The 12,216-nt window shown below is 53.6% G+C and overlaps 1 protein-coding gene and 1 non-coding gene across 12 annotated transcripts in view; both read left to right on the top strand.

The window, feature by feature from the left end:
• Positions 1 to 5,751, top strand: part of KANK1 (KN motif and ankyrin repeat domains 1) — a 170,671-nt gene extending 164,920 nt beyond the window's left edge. For 10 of the 11 annotated variants that reach the window (XM_081802811.1, XM_081802808.1, XM_081802810.1 and 7 more), the window contains 4 exons: positions 633 to 775; positions 1,372 to 1,572; positions 3,615 to 3,713; positions 4,241 to 5,205. In XM_081802811.1, the coding sequence (XP_081658937.1) occupies positions 633 to 775; positions 1,372 to 1,572; positions 3,615 to 3,713; positions 4,241 to 4,303 (506 nt within the window). In that variant the 3' untranslated portion in view covers positions 4,304 to 5,205. Of the gene's footprint in view, positions 1 to 632; positions 776 to 1,371; positions 1,573 to 3,614; positions 3,714 to 4,240; positions 5,206 to 5,234 lie in introns of those variants that run through there. The other variant, XM_081802809.1, reaches the window with a different exon arrangement.
• Positions 5,752 to 9,193: 3,442 nt separating this feature from the next.
• TRNAE-CUC (transfer RNA glutamic acid (anticodon CUC)) lies at positions 9,194 to 9,268 on the top strand. Its single transcript has one exon. It is a non-coding gene; the product is annotated as a tRNA-Glu (tRNA).
• The last annotated feature ends 2,948 nt before the right edge of the window (positions 9,269 to 12,216 follow it).

Below are 12,216 nucleotides of genomic sequence, written 5' to 3'. Positions count from 1 at the left end.
AATTACAGGAATAGAAAACGTCTGGTCTGTTGTGTCTGTTAGTCCCTGGCAGTTTCTCACTGCATTTGCTCTCAGACCACAGTTCCGAGAACAGCTCAGCTAGGTGTCATGGGATTGGAATTGGGCTTCCAAGGCCCCAAGCAAGTCAGAGGAGCAAACTGAGGGTCTCCAAATGAGTCGTGATCTCTGAGTGGGTGATGCCATCGTGTTCTCTCCACAAGCCTTTACAGATCCGTCATATTCGTAGCTCTCCCTGCCTCCTTCGTTCCATAATCACGATCCCCCAAACACAGACGAGTGTCCACATCCCACATTATGTGGACTCTCTGAAGCCACCATTACTTAGAACAACCCCGCAGCGCTCCGGGCTGTTGCAGTCGAGCCACCAGTTGCGAATAGGAGGTGCCGTGAAGGCTCACTCTCGCTTCTGCTGCTTCTGGCCTCACACGACACAAAACCTTTTATCCTTTCGTTGAGTATGAAAACGTCTCTGGCAGTTCCTTCTGAGTCACTCTGGGACGTGGAGCCCCGGGGGCCGTTTCACAGGCTTCCTCCCAGCCCTGTTCCTTTGGTCCACGCGAGAAGGGTCACTGTAGGAAGGCTTCTCCCTGACGAGACTCATGTCTCCGCAGACGTGTGCAACGTGGATCACCAGAACAAGGCGGGCTACACCCCCATCATGCTGGCAGCCCTGGCCGCCGTGGAAGCCGAGAAGGACATGCGCGTCGTGGAAGAACTCTTCGGCAGCGGGGATGTGAACGCCAAAGCCAGCCAGGTAAGCGCACTTGCCGCCCGGGTCCGCGCCCGGCCTGCACCCTGAGCATGTGCCCCGCGTCCCCATGGCTGCCCGGCCGCCCTGGCTGACCAGACCTGCTGGTGACGTAGCAGCTTCACAGTCACCTGGCGGGCGTCCCCCTCCTTGGCCTCGCGCACTGCCTCTGTCCAGAGCGGGGTGCGCCTGCCCTGTAGGTAGCCCGCCTTGGAGGGCCCGGGAGTGCCCGCCGTCTGCCCGGCGGTGGCTCGTTCCCGTCTCCGCAGTGTAGTGTCGTCATGCCGGCCACACAGCGGCCCCGGGCTGGTTGGACTTCTAAGCACCTTTGACCTTCCCGGCTCCTCGCCCTAAGGGGACAGGTCCTCCCAGCGCCAGGGGAACACTGACGCATTACTTGATGATCTTATTTAGCTCGGCGGCGCTCAGAACAAGAAACTGTTTCTCCGTGCCGGCCACCACCCAGCCCCAGACTCGTTCCACGTCTGCTTTGTCCCCTCTGTCATCCCGCCGTCCCCCCACCTCGCACCCCTACCCCGGGCAGGCCGCCCCCGGCCGGTCTGTGCCGTGCCGCTGACGGGCCCTGCCACTCCTCCCCACAGGCGGGTCAGACGGCCCTCATGCTGGCCGTCAGCCATGGGCGGATCGACATGGTGAAGGGCCTGCTGGCCTGTGGGGCTGACGTCAACATCCAAGACGACGAGGGCTCCACGGCGCTCATGTGTGCCAGCGAGCACGGGCACGCGGAGATCGTCAAGCTGCTGCTGGCCCAGCCGGGCTGCAACGGCCACCTGGAGGACAACGTAAGTGAGCGACGCAGCCTCCGCGGGGCCTGCCCGCCGGGGGTCTGCCGGGCCCCTTGGCAGAGGGGAAAGGGCACGTTCTCCGCACTGCTCGCTGGGGACCTCGTGCTGTGGTCCGGGCCGCCGCCCTTCCTGGCCCAGCATGGCAGCGTTGCCTATGTGCAAGCTCACGCTCCCAGGAACTAAAGCCAAAGGCAGGCCGATGAGGCCTCAGCGCCCACGCTCATTGCAGGAGGAGGGCGATGAGCTCGTCGCAGAGCCAGCGCGGCCGTGGAAAGCACAGACTGACGCCCACAGCAGACTGAGCGCAGGCATCTTGCAGGTCCACGAAGAAGAGAGGACCGGGTCCCCGGAGCGTTGGGAAAGCTGGGTTGCTAGCTGTTCTGGGCCTGAACTACTAGATGACTAGAGCCAGCTGTCCCCACCCCCGAAATGAGGGCAAGTGGGCCCTCACTGGGGCCCCTCAGAGGGAATCACTCGTGTATCTCATCAGCCCGGCCCTCCAGACCATCCGACGCCTTCGAGCACATCTCCCTGCTCCTGCCTTGGCTATTCCATCATCGTAACCCTGATCTGCTCTCCCCCTTCCCAAGCTGTCCCTGTTGCAGATAACCCCTCGCCTGGGAAACATTGTAAGGGAAGCAGCTGCCTCTGCATGTCTCCAGGCCAGAGGGGAGGAATGCCAGTAGGTGAAGGCACAGGAACTAATATTTGGTTGGCGCTGTGGTTTAAAGTGCAAAGGTCACAGAGGACAGGTTGGGTTGGTTCTGCTTTGGAAAGTTTATCTCCGCAGAGCACGGGTTTGGCCCAGAGCTTCCTTCAGCTCAAAACACTAAAAAGTTAGAAGGAAAATGTACTTTTTGGGCACTAAGCGTCAGATCCCGGTGGGCCCAGGCCAGCAGGAAGAGCAAACCAGTGCAGGCGTTTACTCGCGCCCAGGACCAGGGGGTCGATGGTGGGCTTCCACGTGGCAGACGCCTTCCCGGGGGTGAAGAATCTGCACTTGTCCGCCATGCCCCTAACTTCGGCAGGAGCAGAAGGAGTGCTTCCAACTTACCCTTCCTCAAGAGCAGTGTATGTGGCCTGTGTCTTGATTTTTGTTTGTTTGCTTTTACTTCTGCTCTCTCTTAGCCAAGAATAGCCCGTAGATGTAGTCATAAGAGGCCCCAGAGCCACAAGCAGCTTCCAGAAATGCTGGTCACCTCAGGAAGGTGGGAGGAAGGAAGGAGGAGGGGAGAGGGAGGGCAAGTCCCTCCGAGAATTCCGAGTGGAAGGGAAGGACCCTAAGACGCCGACCACAAGAGAATTGTTTCCTGCTGCCAGTGACCAGAAGGGCATCCTTATTCCAAGACCAGACAAAAAGTAAATGGTGCTGGGTTTGGCCTTCTCCCTCCTTGACATGCATCCGAAGCCCTGCAAGTTCATGGAAGCCAAACACGTACCTGGAAACTTTGACTTCCCCATATTTAGTATTTCCCCTCAGATTTTCACACTATGCGTTTGTGCAAGGCAGCAGGATTCGGTGACTGTGCATGGATGGTGTTCGTAGCGGGCGATAGGGGCGCTTAGGGCCGGAGGATCGGCTCCCTCCCCAAGGGCAACGTTAAAAGATCGTTGGCAAGTGGCAGGGTATCCAAACACCCTGTGGTACTGCTTGCTCACCGTAAAGATAAGAAACACAGACGCTTAGGTTTCTACCCCACCTTCCTCTACGGCCCACAGCTGGTGCAAAGAGTAGTGGGGTGAGTCCATGGCGGGCAGCCTATGTTGAGGGTGCACGGGGCCTGCACCTCCACACTAACCACTGGGAGGCACAGTGGGGATGAGGTGACTGTCCTCCGACCGGGACTCCACTCCGGTGGGCGCGGCGCCTCATGGTAGCCTCAGGGCTTCGCCCTCAGAGGTCCAGAAAAGTCTCCCGAAGGACTGAACCGATTTGGGGAACCGTAACAGTTCTTGGAGAGTATTTGTTTTGCTCCCTTTCGGCTGTCTGGAAGTTTGAGAAACCCACCCTGGCTTGTTCTTTTCCATGTTCTCTTTAGGACGGCAGCACCGCACTCTCGATAGCCCTGGAGGCAGGACACAAGGACATCGCGGTTCTTCTGTACGCCCACGTCAACTTCGCCAAGGCCCAGTCTCCGGTCAGTGTTGTGCATTTGGCGTTTGTGAACAGGCTCAAGCCCACCAGACCGGTGGGCCCCCTTCTTCAGGGAGTTGACAGGAGACGCAGGTTTTCTGAGGCTTCTGAAACGGGGAGTGTTAGTCTGCAGCTTTAGGGTTCGTGACTTTTGCCCCCGCAGGCGGCCGGGAGAGCTGACCTCTGCTTGTCCTCAGGAGACAGACGTTCACATACATGAAGGGTTTAGTTCTGGGCAGAATTACCCAAATGGCACCTGGGGCGCCCATGAATACATACTGCTACGTCCCTGGCGTTTTTCCTAAGGCACACAGTGAGCAGCGACCTGTGGTCCACGAGTCTGCCCTTAGCAGGATGCTGACTTCCCAGGACGGTGCAGCAGACTGGGTCTGTATCCCGTGTCCCAGGGGTCCGTGCTCCGCGGACAGGTGGTCGTCGGCTGTGCTGGACAGAGTTCCTCGGTCACAGAGGACGCATCTGCCTGAGGTCACTTGTTAACCCCCCATTTTTTTCTCCTCTCCTGGTCTCTAGGGCACCCCTAGGCTTGGAAGGAAGACATCTCCTGGTCCCACCCACCGAAGTTCATTTGATTGATAGATGCAAATAGCCGTCCATTTACATGCCACCATTAAGCTGCTGCTTGTTCCTGTTGGGGTGACAGACACTGAATGTATTCGTATCGTGCCTGAGCTCACCAGCACGCAGACGGGAGGCCTGGCGCCTGGAGCTGCGTGGCGGAAGCCGAGCCAGCGGGAGCTGGCCGCCGGGCACATGCCGCCTCCCTCCTGGCTGTCTTCCCTCTGCGCTGGGCGTGCTTACCCCCGGCTCTGTGGCTGTCGAGTCTCTGCTCCGTTATGTACAGTCCTAGTCTCTCCCCACCTTGCCACTGCCGGGAAGCATCAGCTTCTCACTGGCTTGACATTTTTTAAAATGTTCCACAAGTATTTATATTGACTTAATGTGGAGCCATCGGAAAGCTCTCTGAAGATTCCATTCCAGGACGGTTTTGTTGATTTGTGTGTGTGTGTGTGTTTACTCTTCTCAAGTAAGGCATCAGCACCTTGGGCCTGGGCCTGGAAGGTTTCTGGTTTAAAAATCAAAAACGGAACTCTCAAAAAGTAGAAAACTTAGGAAAGGAAGTCTTTTCAGTTGGGTTAATCTAGGTGGATGTATTATATGACTTTTTATATAAAAGGTATCTATATAAAATGGACACAGTATTTTCAACTTTTATATTCCATTGAGACAGGAGGAACTACGTGTAACGTTGCCATGTTTTTATTAATCATCGCCCAAGTCCGCATCCAATGGCAGAGGTTGGATCTCGTCAGAGGAGTTGGCAATATATTTGCCTCTAGGGAAACACAGTGTAGTTCTCCACGTATTTATGGATCCCTTTCTACCGTGTCACATTTACTTTGCTCTTATATGTATTTAAATGTTTGAAGTGCCTTAGACTCTTGCCATATTTTCAAAATAAAATTTCATTAAGCTCTTGTGCGTGTCCCCGCTCTGTCTCTGACAGCTGTCTGCCTGGCCCTGTTGACTTACGGCCCTGGAAGCTGGGCTGATGGACTGCACGGGCGGGGAGAGCCGGCCCGCTGGTCTTGCACTTGGCCGAGAGGAGAGCACGACTCTGTTCGCACAGCTCTGCCCGGTACTCAGGTTGCCCGTCAGGCATCGAAAATTTAAGACCTTATTAGGCAAGCAGCTCATCAGACAGGTAACCTCCAAGCGGAGGCAACGAATGAGCTCTTCTCAGGTGCAGGGCACTGGCCTCTGGCCCTCGTTTCGGGTGCACCTGCTGGGTGACAGCACCTGCCTTGCGGTCCCTTTTACAAAGTAAGGGGGACTGAGTCCACCTCGTTCAAATGAAGAAGCATGGCAGCCAAAATGCAAATGAGGTGTTTGCGCACGGTCACTGGTGGTGAATTTTAACCCGGGCTGTTTGCGAGAGCCAGGTGCATGGGAGAAATATCACGGAGGCTTTTCTCACACCTTTCTCTATTCCTCTTTCCTTCCTGTCGTCTGTTCATGCGCTGCTGAGCTCAAAAAAGAGACCAGAGGACAGATTTTTTTCCAGCAGGTGTGTATCACAGTACCTTTCCTAGAAGGCTTGTTTCACAGGCTGGGAGGAATGCGTCATTTAGAGAAGAACTCAGAGGAGCTGTAAAAAGCGGTGCTCGAAATTGAGGCCAACTTGGGGTGGTAAGAACTGTCCCCCCCCCCCCCACCCAGTCCCAGGCCCAGGCCCAGGCCCATGGCGGGACTTCTGGGGCAGAAGGGCTGTCCTCTTCCTTGAACCATGAAAGCGAGGTCACAGCCACCTGGGGGCATGAGCACCTTTGTCTGTCCCAGGACAGATCCGCTAGCTCTGGGGTCAGGGCTCAATTTCAGTTCACGTAGTTTTTCGGGCTCCTTCAGACCTGAAGCACAATAAATTAAGGCAGAAGAACGTTGTGTGTGAAGCAAAGTAGGTCTGTGAGTTTTCTGCCCCTCGATGGCATGGCATGCCTTTGGAGCAGGGAGGATCTCTCAGGTGGTTTGAGGTCCTGGGAGTTTTGTTCTGTTTGAAAAGGAAGGCATTCATGATGTCAGTGCACGAGAAAATGAATTCCTACACCTCTGTGCTCCATTTCAGATTTCTTGTGCTTAATTTTACAAAACCGAACAAGCGATTTTATCATGGAGTGAGGTCTTGTTCAGTCCGTACCGAGCTTCTGGGTTTGCCGGCGTAGGCCTTATTTATGCTGCTAACACTGGGCACTTAGAAGGCGTTTTATCTTGGGATCTTGGCACATTATATAAACCAGCCTGATTCTCCCCCATTGGTTCAGCTGCTGCTTATTGAGGCGCGAGTCCATAAAGGGATTTGTGGCCGGACACTCGGGCAAGGCCCCCGAATGAGGCTGGCATGGGGCTGGAGACTCCTGATTTTGTTTTCTGGCTGACGTGAAGAGAAGCCTAAACCTTTAAGTGACAGGCAGCCTCTTTTTTCAGACAGCCTTGCCCTGGAAAACTAGAAGCGGAAGGCCAGTATCCTCCCCCAGACAGAAGGAATAGAGCAGTGGGAACTTTGAGACTTTAACGTTAAGAAAGTGAAACATGACTCATCCTGCCGCCGTTGTGACATTAAATAATGGACTAAACCCTGTGCGGGGGGTGGCGGGGGTTGAGGAGGGTGCCAGGAGCGTGCTGTCTAGACGAGTCCCCCTGATAAACCAAGTGTTGTGTGTAAGTTGCCCATACTCTAAGGGGAACAGTCTTACCCCCGACTTTTGTGGCCCTGAAATACTGCAGGTAACGGGCTAACCCTCGCAGATGGGATCCCGTCCTAATGGGTTCTTTGCTCCCGGGAGCCGGCTGCAAGCAGAGAGTTTGATTTTCATGATGCTTTTGTGGGAACTTCTGCCTTCACTGCATGTGTAAGAACTGATGGTGGGAGCTGGGGGGAAATGCCATTTGTGGGCCCCACCCTGAGGAGCAGCACCCCGGTGTTTCTCAGTGCGGCCTCTGGTCCATGCTGAGAATGGTTTTACTCCCAAATTATGGGGCACTACCATAGTTCTTTTCCAAACAAGTCAGGTGAGTTGGAGAGAGCCGGAACAAAACAAGAAACATGACGCCTAGTCTTTTATCTTGGGTGTACGAGGAGCCAACGTGGCCTCTGCGTGGTGTTTGTCCGTGTTTGGTGGCATTTCTGCAACTCTGGAGCAGTCCGTTCTAGAAGGCCAGGAGCCACGGCGGCTGTGGGGGGGGGGGGGGTGTATGTGAGGGACGGCGATTGAGCCAGCAGCTCTGCAGTGTTTTCCTAAGCCCATCTATCCCTTTCCCTCTTCCTGGAAAAGCAGGACCGTTTCTGTGCAGGAAGAAGGCCGTGACCCATTGCCTTGGCTTTGGAATAAAGACAGCATGCTGTTTTCTTTTCTACTGAAAGAAAATTCTTTTTAGGCCCTGGGCCTCAGCCAGAGATTGTTCTACGTTCTGCCATAAGGAAATTACCAATCATGTATTTGCTCTGTTGTTACTCAGCATGGCTGTGATTTAGAAGCCAGCCAGTCGTAAGAATATCTTTTCAGTCCATTTTGCTTAGGATGATTACCACAAAAGGATGTGGCTGAGCCAGTGGCCACCCTGTTCCAGGACCGCTCACACTCGCTCTCCCTCCCTCCCTGCCAAAGTCACTGGCTGTTTCCCGGGCCGGGAGCTGGGAAGTCACAATCAGCTCTTGGAGCGTGAAAGGTGGAATTCGCACTCGTCCCTGAGCTACCCTGCCTGAATGCCCGCAAGGATTTTGCCGAGAAGCTAGAAAGCAAAATGTCATGTTTTCTGGGCACATGCTGGTACAGATAGGTCGGATTTTGAGGACATTTTGGGGCGGAGCTGGTGTTTTAGAAAACCAGCCGCCCCATGCCTCTCCACGAAGATCTTTTGATGATTTAAGAGGCGTGGGGATGGGAACTATATGCCTCCTTTTCAGGTCATGGAAGTTGCATAAATAATCTGAAGACCAAATGCCCGTCTTATTTTTGAGCCAAAACAGGTTTTACACCTGTTTCCCACCCCCAACCCAGAAAGATCCAGTTTGCCCAGCACTGGAACCACCTGCAGGGGTGAGGCTGTGTGGCAGAGAGGGAGGGCCCTGAGCGCAGGCAGGAAGGGGCTACTTTGCCACCAGACTGGTCGGGCGGCTCCACACCCAGGGACAGCCAGGTGGCCACTGATTTCTCACACGTTGGGCAGCAGAGAGATTCTGGCTCAGATCCACCTGCTCTGCAATGAAACTGATGTGCTCAAACAAACAGATAATAAAGATAACAGTCACTAATTAGATTGGGTCCCTCAATCCTACCTAGAAATATGCCACCACCACCCCGAAAAGCCAGTCTTCCGAAAGGACGAGAAGTTCAGGTGCCGGGCTGACCAATACTAGTTGAATGAATGAGGGTAAAAACATCCTTGGAGAGTGGCGTTGAAAGTCAGGAGAGTGTTACTACTAGGGAGCGGGGAGGTTCCTGGGAGGGAGCCTCCTAGGGGCTGGCGAGCCCCCAGGAATGGTTTGCTTCTTAGCCTGGAAGTAGCTACACTCTTATGTTCCCTTTATGATAATTCAACAGGCCATATACTCACAATTTGTGTACTTCTGTGTGTGCGTATGTTAATTTCAATTTTTTTTTTTTAATTTAAAAAAATGTGAGGGCCCCTGGGTGGCTCAGTTGGTTAAATATCTGACTCTTGATTTCTGCTGGCGTGGTGATCTCAGGGTGCTGAGATCAAGCCCCAGGTTGGGCTTTGTGCTGAGCATGGAGCCTGCTTAAGAGTCTCTTTCCCTCTCCCTCTGCTTCTACCACCCCCCCACCCACTCACGCATGTGCACACTGTCTCAAAAAAAAAATTTTTTTTTTAATTCGAAAAATTTGAATAAAAAAGATCTTAGGTGGGAGGGTGTCGGTTTTGTAGATTTGAAGGTGAACAGGAATAGGGGCGAATGGCTGGCTCAGTCGGTAGAGCATGAGACTCTCGATCTCAAGGTCATGGGTTTGAGCCCCACGTTGGGCATAGAGCTTATTTTAAAAAAAAAAAAAGTGAGTAGGAATAAAACGATAGTGAACCTAAACCTGGAAACGCTGGGTCCCACCATTTCTTTAACATTGATACAGAGCTTTGCACACGATGGGTGTTGTGGTCCACCCATAACCTTGGGTAGTAATCATTTGGGCTGTTCTCAGATGTTCCAGTTCTTTTTCCGGGTACTCCCTGCCTACTTCTGAAGTCAGGCTTGGCTGTGTGATTTTGTTGGCAGCGGAACATTAGCGAGAAGTGACGTGTCCGTTGCAGGTGGGAGCTTGAAAAGCCAGTCTGCTGCTGTGTCCCCTTCTCCCATCTTGTTCATGGAAACAAGTGTCCAGACGGACTTAGCGCCGCCGGGGACCCCTGGGGGACTGCGTGGAGCAGAGTGTCCTCACCAACCTACATTCCAGGGCTGTCAGGAACACAGATTTACCATTATCCTGTCACGGGAGGGGAGTTTGCAGGTGATTTGTCAGCACGGCATGACTTAGGTTTTCTTTATTGATACAGAAATTGGTTTCGGGCTGTGGGTGCGGCTGGACCCGAGTGGCTTAGTAGGTGAGCTGTGGACGGCAGGGGCATGGGCTTAGTGGACTCAGTCAAGGACATGGGAAAGCGATGCATGCTTTTCAGTATCTTCCCGAGGCTGGTACGTGCCAGGAGCTAGCGACCTTGGTGCACAGGGGCGCAGGTAGCCTGTATGTAGACGCCCTGGGGCAGCAAGGACTAGATCTCTGGGAAGGACAGCCATTTCCTGTGTCCCTGGGGAGGCTGATTGTATCTCATGAACGTGTCGGTCTCAAACCTGAGCACACATCAGAATCCCGAGGAGGGCTTGTGACAACCCAGACGAGTTTCTGATTCAGTGGGTCCGGGAAGAGGCCTGAGAATCAGCATTTTAAAAACAAGCTACAAACTCCCCAGTGAGGCTGAGGGTGCTGGTCCGGAGACCACGCACTGAGAACCGCTGCTCATGGGGAAGGAGTATTAGAGGTAGACTCTCTTACTTCAACCACAAGCACCTGCTGGGTAGGCATTTTCAGTGTCTGTATTCCTTAATCTTGGTGGGCTTTGTTTGTTTGTAATTTCCAGTGACTGAGACTTCACAGTTAGCTTGTGCACTGCGAACCTTTTGCTCCCCAATTTAAAAATCAAATTTTGCGAAGGTGCAGTTGTCTCATGGCAACTCTTTCTTTCCAGAGCTGGTATAATATATCAAGTGTTAATAAATCCTGTGTTCCTCCAGAATTGGGTTTTAGAACCCAGCCAGAGGCCTGGGCTTGAATCACAGCAGTCTTAACAAGAAAAATGACGTACCCAGTACACTTGGAAAGAAAGAAAGCTTTATTTGCGTGGATCCCACTGAGTCTCTCTCTGTGTTGGCTCACCCCCTCGTGAATGCTCGTTTAAAAATCACCGTCTCCTCCTGAGACCCCAGGGAAGCACTAAGGAGAGGGTGGGCTGTGTGGATGTCCTCCCACCCCCCCCCCCCCAGCTGCTGTCCCTGAATTCCTCTCTCTGTTCCTGTCCTGCAATCGGGCAGAGGCTCACAATGGTTTCCCTTTGCAGAGCCAGGCCGGCGGTCTTTCTGGATGCTCACGCCAAGGCCTGAGAGACAGGGGCATCTGTGAGGGCAGGCCCTGGGGGCCCACAGGATCAGGAACCAACTCGAGGGGTCTCCCCACCCAAAGGCACATAATCGTGCATGTCCATCGTTCTTGGGTCAGAGACTCAGTTGAGACGAGTCAAGAAGAGGGAGGGGAAATTAGTATTTCACAGGGAAACTGGAGGCAACTTGTTTATACCCTCCCCCACCTATAAATTAACCTCTGAGAGACAAGACTCCCTTTCAGGAAGTACACCGGCCAACACTGATTGATGGCAGGCCTTGAATGACCGGAAAACATTCATGAAGTTGCTCCCGAGGCCCCATTCAATCATGGTCAGGGTAGAGCCGGAAGCTTGGTGTTGATCTCGTAAGCCCTGCCGTGTTTTCTGGTCTGCATAATATTTCAAAAGGTAGAACAGAGTACTTTTATGTGTCTCTGTGTGTTAGGAGTTTGGGGACTCAGGCTCAGGAGGCCGATAAGCCTATGACTGCCAGAGTGACAGACTTGGATTCATGAGTTCGTCCTGCCAGATGCATATCTGTGCTTCTGATTCACACTGAAATTAGGGAAGCCAAACACTGCCACCCCTCTCCCGTGAGTCTAACAAAGGGGACCTCTCGGTGGTCTGTACACACGCTGAGCTCTGCATGAAGGGGAGTTTTATCCAGATGTCAACATGAAGAACAGCGACTGCTGCAAAGAGCCGCCCTGTCTGGGTAGAGAAGCCCCCTGCTCTCGGCAATCCGTGGAAATATGGGGAGGCCTCTCTTTTCCGGGCTCTGCTTCGACCCCCTCCATCGATTTGATGCCTAATCAAGAATGACTTTTCACTTCTTGCTGTGCTCATTCTGTGGTTTCTACCAAGATATTGAACACATCTGTAGAACTGAAGGCCGGGGAAGGATCTTCAGCTCGAGGTAGCGCAAGCGAAGATCAGTCTGCAGGAACCCATTTTTCTTTGAAGGCGAAAGTTGCTGCTGATAATTCTTCCAAGGGTGCGTCATTCTCTGATTTATAAGTGGGCACGTCAGTGACCTTGCCCACAGTGATGCTCTGTAACACACAGCCCGCAAAGCCTCTGCGGTATCCAGCCGTGAGCATTTATTCCTCCCGGGTTTGGGGGGCCCACTAACCTCTGGCTCTGCTGCTGACCGTGGCCCATCTCACGCTGGGCCGTCAGCTGAGGGAAGCTGGCTCCGTTCCCGTAGCTCACGGTTTCAGCTCTGTGACTCGTACCTTCCAGCTGCACAGCCCAAGAATGTTCTCAAGGCCGTGACAAAGATGCAGGAAGAGCAAGTGCACCAGGCTCGTTCAGGCTTCGCTTCA

The sequence above is a fragment of the Leptonychotes weddellii genome, chromosome 14 (genome assembly GCF_054177405.1).
Source record: "Leptonychotes weddellii isolate Sample4059 chromosome 14, ASM5417740v2, whole genome shotgun sequence".
Lineage (NCBI taxonomy): Eukaryota > Metazoa > Chordata > Mammalia > Carnivora > Phocidae > Leptonychotes > Leptonychotes weddellii.
This window is presented reverse-complemented; position numbering and strand designations above follow the sequence as displayed.